The sequence below is a fragment of the Melanostigma gelatinosum genome, assembly GCF_949748355.1.
Source record: "Melanostigma gelatinosum genome assembly, chromosome: 6".
Lineage (NCBI taxonomy): Eukaryota > Metazoa > Chordata > Actinopteri > Perciformes > Zoarcidae > Melanostigma > Melanostigma gelatinosum.
The window spans coordinates 11,481,042-11,491,180 of NC_136639.1; the positions used below are offsets into that span (position 1 = coordinate 11,481,042).

At 40.4% G+C, this 10,139-nt stretch overlaps 1 protein-coding gene across 1 annotated transcript; it reads right to left on the minus strand.

Moving 5' to 3' along the window:
* Positions 1-541: 541 nt before the first annotated feature.
* Positions 542-5,483, minus strand: LOC306779104 (annexin A1-like). Its single transcript, XM_079270874.1, has 12 exons — positions 5,391-5,483; positions 4,751-4,831; positions 3,968-4,058; positions 3,587-3,681; positions 3,352-3,465; positions 2,974-3,064; positions 2,692-2,771; positions 1,744-1,888; positions 1,560-1,655; positions 1,407-1,465; positions 1,184-1,306; positions 542-1,030 (listed from the first exon to the last, which is right to left on the minus strand). Exons 2-12 carry the CDS (start codon positions 4,808-4,810, stop codon positions 971-973), a joined length of 1,014 nt encoding a protein of 337 aa, XP_079127000.1. The 5' UTR covers positions 4,811-4,831; positions 5,391-5,483; the 3' UTR covers positions 542-970.
* Between the last annotated feature and the right edge of the window lie 4,656 nt (positions 5,484-10,139).

Consider the following 10,139-nt stretch of genomic DNA (forward strand, 5'->3'; position numbering starts at 1 on the left):
AAGACCACCTTAACATTTGTCAAGAAAAGTCTACCTTTGGTTCAATTAGGTAATGAGTTTCTTTAAGGTGTGGCATGTTACCATGGCAGCACACCAGGGCCTGGTGCTACCTGCTCACTACCTGCCTGCTCACTAGTAGCCTCACATAGCAGTCTCAGCTGCAGTCAGAGAAGAGACACATCTCGGCTTATTCATGTATCTGCACTCTGCAGTTGGTGTATTTATAGGTGTTGAGCTTCATTTTTTACACAAAACAAATAATAACCGTAGCTGTGGCGTCATGAGGTGTTTCAGCTGCAGGACAGCAGTGAAGGCCCAGGTATAAAATGCACGGCCCACCACTGGTTTTGCCATCGATTTTGAGCCCAAATATGTGGTTGCCTGTGCATCATGAGTGTTAACGATTATATATATAAAATGGTAAGTTACATATTATTATACTGTGAGTGTGTAAATATTTGGCAACATATATTACAGCTGGTTGGTTCATGTCTTTCTGGAGCGGTATGTGCATATGCAAAGAATCAAAACTACTCCGATGGGCTTTCATACAAAAGCTTTTATTTGCAAGTTGTCCAAGCACCTTCAAGGGTAGGCCTACTGCTGCTGAATACGATTGGCACATAGGGATCTGTATACATCTGTTAGCAGCTGCACTGTGATCAAGGACTTCAGCTTCTCTACCAACACCAGAAATAAGAATCTAATGAGTGAAAAGCCAAGTCTGACCCAAAGCATAGGTTCAGCATACTGCTGTCAGATCTATACTGAGATATCCGCCAATTCCATGTTAATCTTTGCGCATTGCTGTTAATATCTTCTAAATGTCATGACACTCAAAAAGAAAGAGAGTCTTGTCAGTTTGCCACAAGTGCATATAGTGCACAATATGTGTCAAAAGATTATAGGTCACTTTCCACAGCTGTGCTGGCTCTTCAGTTGTATGAGCCTTGATCCCATTGATTGGCTGTTAGTTTTCACTCCCACAGAGAGCGAGCAGAATCTTCTCATAGTCTCCTTTAGTGTCATCCTGAAGAAAAGAAAAATGTACTTTTTTCACACTGTGCACCATTTCCCATTGCTTGTTGTTTTTTTAAACCATATGTATATCAATACAAACCCGAACAATTCTGACATCTAAACATAGACTGTATGGGTTTATTGTCATCAGAAGTTTGCTCACCAGAATATCCTTGTAGAGTGTTGTGCCATAGTTTTTCTTGTACTCATCCTTGATCCGTTTCATGTCAATTTCAGAGCGGCTCACCATGATGCGCGTCAGGATATTTTTGCGGGTACCTTTACCCTGATGGGCAGACAACAGTCAGTCAGGGAAGGCCTTTTGGCAGCTGGCATAGAATCCTGCATGCACTTATTTTGTGAGTAATATCGTACTGATACCGTACCTTCATGGCCAAGTTCAGCTTCTCAGCAAAGAACGCAGGCAGGCTTCCAGCACACTTTACTGTAGTTATTTTAAAAAGTGGGTCAAGTTTCAATCAAGTCTGTGCATAAATCACTGCATGAATGAAAGTTAGCGTCGAGGGTTGTGCCTTTACCTAATGCTGTGAGACAACTTTCAACATCTCCCTTCAGCTCCAGATCGATAACTTTGGCCATGTCCACTTCGCTGTACTTTGAGTACCTTTCGAACACTGAAGGAGAGGAAGTAGTGGAAGAGTGTTAGATCTGACCGACAAACATAAAAAAAACAGATTTTACTGAACATGATAGCCAGCTAACCTTTACGGAGATGAAGGGCACTCCTGTTGGTGAGGACCTCAATGAAGACGGAGCAATTAGTGCCCTTCCTCCCCTCCCCGGCCTCGTACAGAGCCCTGGCATCGCTGTCAACCATCTGATCACAAACTCCTTCAGTCCTGTTGGCCTGTGATGAAGAAAAGCAGAGCAACTTCAGTGCTGAACACAACAAAGATGTGTAGAAAATGATTTTATTGGTGAAAAACTAATTTAGTCTGTACACAATAGACAGTAGAAGGTCACCTCAACAACATGAGTTTACTGTGAGACTCTGTTGCTTTCTTTTATCAAAGATCTGCAAATGTAGTGCTGTGAAAGCCTGAGGATGGGATTGTGTAGTATGAAATAAATTGTCATAGGCAGCATCTTTGTAGCATAAAATACGATCTGGGTGTTTTATTTCAGTCTTAACATTACAATAACATAAAGTTCTACATTTTTTGAGCATGAAAACTAAACAAAAAGTTGTAAAGGTAACAGCAATGTGAGGTAAAAGTTGTTCAATAAATAGTGTTATATTCTATTGACAATGGAGACAATTAACAGGCTTTAAAATACAGAAGAAAAAGGTTAAATATGAGACTAATTGACCCGCCAGGCTGTTTAAAGCAGACAGTTTCCCATCATTTTATCAAAATGTGGCTATTGACTTTATTTAAAACATAATAGATGTTTAGCATATTGAGTTTGTGCTGTGCATTTTATTAATTCATGAATTGTTTTAATTATACTATATTCATCCCGGTAAGGGGGAAATTTGTCTCTGCATTTGGCCCATCCAGGGAGTGTTATGTTGCCTCAAACTTTAATGCATCCTGGTGTTGTGATTAGGTATCTGTAACCTACTACACATGTCTTCAAAATCCTGTACCAAGTACAGCATGAAACACACCACGACATTAATAAGCAAGTGTGGACACACACACGTACCTTGCAGAGTTCAAGGAGGACAGCCCTGAAATCTCCACTAGTGTCACCCTTGATGTCAGCCTCCAGGTCCCTCTTGTAATCTTAATGACGAAATCACAATATTAACATAGAGGATATGAAATGATGTTAAAATTTTCAGCTTTCATAAAGTGCTTTTTTGAAATGTTTAAACCTCCTCCTATATTAAACCGGTTGTCATTTTCCACTGTCACATGTGCCATCACTTTTATTTTTGAACACTAGCTTGGTGGAGAATGTTGCTTAAAAGTTGTCACCACGCACCTTCTTTGTAGGCTCCCTTTATAGCCACGATCTCGCGGTTGTTTCTGGAAGCCAAAATCTCTATAAGGACCTCCTCCTCTGTGCCCAGACCCTGAGAACGGGATGCAGGCATATATACATCGATACAGAGAAAGACTCATTCTTCACTGGCCCCATTCAAACAAAACACACCTTTGACCCTCCTGTTAAGAAAACAATACATGAATAATATGTGGAAGTGGGTGGATGCCATTAAATGCACCAAAAATAGCAGATGATGGTGAGGCCACGACATTCCCCTCAAATGAGCTTAATTTATGAGCATTAGAGTCATTTATAGCGGTGTTCCTTTTAAGTGGCTGTTTGTATTTGTGTGTGCGTGTGTGTGTGTGTGTGCACCTTCATTGCCATTTTCAGCAGATAGGCATCGTACTGGGCCGGTGTTTTCAGGAGAGCCAACACCACATCCTCCAGATCTCCCTTCAGAGCATTCTTCAGTGCTGATTCCAGAGACTAGGACAACCGATGAGCAAATACAGTGTTTGAGAGCATGTGATCGTGTGTGTAACATTGCATGTACTTTGGAACAACATCTACTTTCTTGCTGTGAAAGTCTTTATTTAAATGTAACAACCTTGCCGCTGGTTTGCTGGTAAGCCTCTTTGATCTGCTGTCTCTGGTCGTTACTCCTTTTCACCAGGATTTCAATTATGGTGTTCTCATCCACACCTGCACAAAGAATATGTTGCAAAGTAAAATCACCATTTATGTTATTCTGCATCTGCACGACAGATATGAAAGTAGGTGGAGACTTTAGTTTGCAATAATAGATAAAGAAAACTTTCTACAACAGACATTACACGGAGTAGTCATGGTGCATGATGGCCAGCAGAGGATGTTAAAGTTCTTACATTAGAGGCCAGCATGTTGTACTTCCAGCACAGACACATGTTCCAAAGCCGAGACATGTCGACACACACTCCAAAGCTTTCCTGTGTGCACACATTAAGTTCACCTTTTGCCTTGATGGCTTTATCCAAGACTGCTGCATCTCCATTGGGGGTGAAATTGGGTGCTGCAGTCACCGTTCCCTCCTTCTGTAGGAGCTGAAAGACACAACAGATTATTGTGTTTGGTAAATACTTCTACTACCAAGTAATGTGCATGAGGTCGTTTGCAAACATGCATTTTTCTAATTCCTTTGTTGCAAACGTGCTCTTTAAAAGAGGTAAAACCACACATTTGTCTCCCCTTACACATTGCTGCATCTATCCTCAACATAAGACATACAAAAGATATAAAACAAGATCATTTTTGACAGGTTTTATAACCCCGCCGAATAACGACAGGAGACTTTGAGAGCACAGACGAAATCAAGCAGGATGACCTGCAACTTCCCTGTCGTTCACTTTAAGAAGCCAGGGAAAGCAGAAGTCGATTTCTGTTCTGTTTGCAGAGTTCATAAAGGGAGGGGCGCAGATTCCTGGTACAATGAGTCACAGTCTTACAAGAACGCTCATCTTTCTCATTGCATATACTTTTTACAGTCCAGGCTCCCTTTCACTTTATAACAGATCACAGCTTATCTTTCTGCTCCACTCGTTTTCCTTCCCTTTTTCCACCTTTCAACTTCCCACCCACTCCTTCTTTTCCCTTCTCTACACTTCTCTCTCTCTTTTGCTTGCTCTAAACTGCCTGACAAAAATTTTCCACCACCACAGGAAGAAAAAAAAGAAAAAAAAAAAAAAAGAGGGCTGTTGGCCCAGAGCAACTGGAACAGGACCACAGAATTACGTACTGAGTCATCGGGCATGCCCATATAGACTGTCTGCTCCATGGCGGCTAGGATGAAAGACATGGTGGGATTACTGGAGTCTGTCTGTAGGGAGAAAAGAAAAGATGTAATGAAACAAAGTCCACTGATCATATTGTAGATAGTATTCAAAGAAGAAAGTATTACTCTTGTATTGGTTGTACTCCTAAAGTTCTTGTCGATTAAACTTGTTAGCAGAAAGAACTCATGTTTGTTTTTCCCTCATCCTATCCTGGAGAGAACAACCCTCTGCATATTTACTGTAGGTGTCATGAGGTTTTCCATAATGGCAAGCAGAGAATGTCAGTGCCTGGCCACACCAACGCTAAACTCTGATGCATTCTATTATACATTGCATTGAGATATATTCAGTTACTTTTGTATAGATTGAGTATAGAGTAACAACTGTGCCTCGTAATTAATTAGATTAACAATTCTTGCGTCAAATGTGTAAATCATAAAATGATCGCTTCCGTTTTCCTAACCACACCCGCGTAGGTCGCGTCAACATCTTGAAGGAGAGGGGCATTAAAGGCATCACATATCGTACCAAACTTAAGCAAACTCAGCTGGAACAGCTGGAGAACAGATTTAAGATATTTTGTATCGAAGTAAAATGTCTTACCGTGTGTCCTTAGAGGGAAGAAGTTTGTCTTACTGAGCTTCCAGGGGCGTTGTAGCGGCAGACAGTTTATTTATACTCGTGATAAACCCCACCTAGTAACGGGTCCAGCCCATACTCTCCTCCACAGCTGTCATTGGATTGAACCGCTGTCTGCCACATCAGAGCGCAACGCTGTGCGTAAAGATACGTTTCTCCTGCAGATTTAAAACAGTCACTCCGTTTTCTTGTACGTACGTAATGGGTTTTCAATGCAATATCTCTGATGTACACACGGGAAATTGGGTTTATTAAAATGTTAGATTTGAAATGTTTATTATTGCCGCTTCTTAAGTGATTTTGTTGTTACATTTGAGTCACTCAGTAACGTTACCTATGACCCATTTGCTTCTATTGATGTGTCCGATGGAAGGCCAGTAGCATAACACTTTATTTGTGTGGTGTTCAGGGCTCTATATGGACACATGGCTCCACACGTTAAGTCTTCACTGCTGGAATGCAGAGGGTCCTTGGTGTAAGGGAAAGTTTGATGTTATTGCGGTTTCATTTGCCAGAAGACAGAATGACATTCCTGCTGTTATCTCTCCTGCAAAAGTCTTAGCCTATCAGGAGGTTCCAAGCCCCACTGTGTGTTGATCTTTATTCCTGTATCAGCTCGACAATACCTGCAGGAGTGACTGAGCAAAGACCACCGAAACATTTCTCAAGAAAAGTCTGCCTTTGGTTCAATTACGTAATGAGTTTCTTTAAGGTGTGGCATGTAATCATGGCAGCACACCAGGGCCTAGCGCTCCCTGCTCACTACGTGCCTCTGCAGAAAGTAATGCATTCATGCTCCTGAGATTACCAGCCAGGATAATGAGACATCTCATTGATGACTGCATCACTTGAGCCCAGTCAAACTGTATCATTACACCACATGGGAGAGTCTATAATCAAGACTGCACAGGCCCTTGATGACAGCCATAAAAGCTCCTCTGTGCTGAAAGACGTCATTTGTTCTGTTGATATCAGTGCATGTCTGTAAATTTGTTATGGTAAACTCTGTTATTCTATTGTATATATTGTGCATTTGTTAATACTTAATATTTTTTGGTAACTCTGTTACTTTGCTTCTTGGTGTGTCTTGCTGCTGTAACATACAAATTTCCCCCTGGGGATGAATAAAGTACCTATCTATCTATCCATCTATCTATCTATCTATCTATCTATCTATCTATCTATCTATCTATCTATCTATCTATCTATCTATCTATCTATCTATCTATCTATCTATCTATCTATCTATCTATCTGTCTATCTATCTATCTATCTATCTATCTATCTATCTATCTATCTATCTATCTATCTATCTATCTATCTATCTATCTATCTATCTGTCCATCTATCTATCTATCTATCTATCTATCTATCTATCTATCTATCTATCTATCTATCTATCTATCTATCTATCTATCTATCTATCTATCTATCTATCTATCTATCTATCTATCTATCTATCTATCTATCTATCTATCTATCTATCTATCTATCTATCTATCTATCTAAAGTTGCCATATTTGACAAAATGACACTGTGTCCATCCACAGTGGAATATGGTCAGAGCAGAGTTTAGATTGTGTGGGGGAAAAGTATGAGGTAAAGATGTATTTTCATTAAAGTGGCATCATGGGTTGATTTAACTCTGTGTAAGGCGCGTTAAACAGGTGCTCAAACTGGGGCCCAAATGCTCTAAATGAGTCTCTCGATCTAAAAAATAAAAGAAATCTTCATCAGATGGCAAGCCCAAGATCAACATGGAAGAGATAGTACAATACCTTTAATCAGCAGCAGCAACAATTAAATAGATTGTATTCCACCAATACAACAGTAGAAATACTCCACTGTACAAGTAAAAGTCCTGCATTCAAAATCCTTGTTTTGTGAGATGATTAATGGAAGAGGAGAGAAGAAAAAATGTTTTGATGCACAAATCTGTTTTCATTCCTTTTCACCACTGAATTCTCTTAACCCCAACAAGTGAGGTGAGTGTGCGGTCTCCAGGAAAACAAACAAAACAAGAGAGTCTTTGAATGTGAGACATCATCCAGTTACAATCTGTATCTTACACAGGAAACCTGAGGACTGTTCGGGGCATCCTTTTACCAGCACACTCTGTGGCGTTTAAGCCAGTGCATGGTGAAACTCCATCTCTGCACGTTAAATATTTAAAGACTGTTGAGAGTTCAGTTCCCCATCGAGATCAGGATCGATGCGTTCTTTGCGTTCCTGGTCAGTAGCAGCACTCAAACTCCACTGAAGGGATCTGATCTGCTCTCAGACCAGGTAAACATTTCATCATCAAACTTTCTTCATTCTTTTTGTCCAGTTGTGTCATGTTTTCTACTTTCTTGGATGTTGTTGTGTTTTCTGATGAAATCAAATAACTGGCATTGGGCAAGTGAGATGTGATATTTGTTCTTGTGTATACAGTAAAATTGAAACAAACACTGGGATTTTTGTCTTTGTTCCTGTTGAGAAGTTTGTAGTTTATAGTCACTTGGAGAGGCTGACAAAGGGATTACACTCCCTGATTGAATCTGCTGCGTCAGCCTTTCGACATCTGCAAATAGTTTGAGCGTTGAACAAGAGTTCATAATGGAGATTCAAATATTTTGGGATCTTAAATTGGATATCAATTACAACTTTTTCATCTTTCAAGGCTCTTTGTGGCTTTAAAGTTATTTTAACCCTCCTTTCTCTGCAGATTTTGGATGATCCAGTTGCATATTTTCAACGACAAAGACCATAAATGAAAACAGCCAACTCAGTTATTTACACAATGTATGTAAACTCATTTGGAGCTGAGAATGGAACTTATTCACTGACCTTCCTGGGAAAGAAAGTAGGGAGACGTCATTCTGTGGCCCCTGCAGGCAAGCAACGTGAGTGTAAAACATCAAGTAAACTCCTAAAGTTCCAATGGCTTATTCATCTGCATAATGTTAATATCTTCATCATCAGATTATATGTTAAAGAAGAAGCTGTTCTGAGTGATAAATGTGTTGCAGGCAGACGGGTGAAGCTAGACGAGGTTTAAATATTCCAGCTGCTTGGCTGCCTCCGTTGTAAAGCAGCAGAGCAGTGAGTTTATCAGAACAAACACTGTTCCTGGCAGGGTCTGGCTAGAGATCTGGACATGAAGGCCAGCAGGGTCCACTAGAACCAGACTTGAAAGTACACACTATACTAACAGACCGGTGTATGCACACTTATCTTTACTGCCAGTAGAAAAACAGCTGGTGTCCCTCTATAGCTGTTGCAGAAATGCATTGAAGAATGTTTTGTGGGTAGAAGTCTACGGGTTGTATGTACATAAATTGGCCTCAGGTACGCATTATGTCACGGTAAGCTCCACCATCTTCTATCCAGATGTTTTTGTTGGTTGAAAGATGTACAGTATGTTCTCCTGCTGCAGCTTATTTTTAGCATTTAATCTTAACCCAAATCTACATCCATCCACACTGTTGTATCTTAATGTACTCCATGCATCAGGACTTTTTATGTGGTAGGTCATACCTGTCCCTCATTTCTCTGTCTGTTTTCATGTTCTGCATATCTAAATGTCCTCTTTACATCACGCACACCATCTGCCTGGTCATTTCTTTCTCAGACGCCTGGGAGACAACTGACAGGTCGAGCTGCCCTGAAGACCTAGAGTTGTCCTCTCGGCCTGGACGGGTCCCTGTCACAGCGCAGGTGCTGGAGGATTTACCGGGCAGCGTACCAGAGCTGAAAGATGAGATGCCATGTCCAATAATTCATAACACACAGTTTGACCAGTACGAGGACAACACAGCAGGTCAGACCAGTAGACAACCCTCACCCCCCACACGCAATCACCGAGGTGTAAACAATAGTTAACTGTAACCTTTAACCGTTGCACTTTAACCCCTAAGCAAACCAAACAGATAACTCAAGTGTTTGATTTTTTTATCCCACCAACCTGCCTCTGTAATTGCTGACACAATTTCTGTTTCTCTGCTAAAAGGTGTTTCTGGGAAGAAAGTAGCAGCATGACGGCACGCCCACATTCCTGTATGAGGAAACAAAGAGGGGGGAGGGGAATGTAAGCGACAAAAGTGCTGAAATATTCCGAGGGGTGGCGTTTTATGGAATGTGTCAATATTTTAGATAAACGTGCATTAACATGAAAACGAAAATTAACATGAAAACGAAAATAAACAGCGACTAACGACTTAGTTAACTAGAAAATGAACAATCATTGAAACATTTTGAGTGCAATATTGAGAAATGTAAACAGACAATAAACTGCATGCTAATCGCTCATTATCATCATAAAGATGTAAAACATGTTTTAAATATCATAAATAAAATGTAAATGGTTTAACTGAGATTTAAGTGTTTTATTTTCCCCAAAACTGCATCCACGAGTGAAATAAATGATAAATGCATTATAAACAAATAAACAGAACAGATTGCACAGATTCACAAACACGGAGCTGGAGGGGGGATTTATGAGCTCCAGCGTTTGACATTCATCTGTTCACCATTGTGATTATGTAATTGAATATTTGAAGTTCTCTTCAGTTACATGTGCAATTTTAAAATACTGTTATGTCACTCAGCACATTCCCTACATTGCAACATATTTAAGCAACAGAATAACATGTGATAAGACGTTGCAGTTACCCTCCTCTCCCAAGTTGTTTCCAACTGTCCCCCGACGTTTGCTCCGTTGTTAAAGCTGTC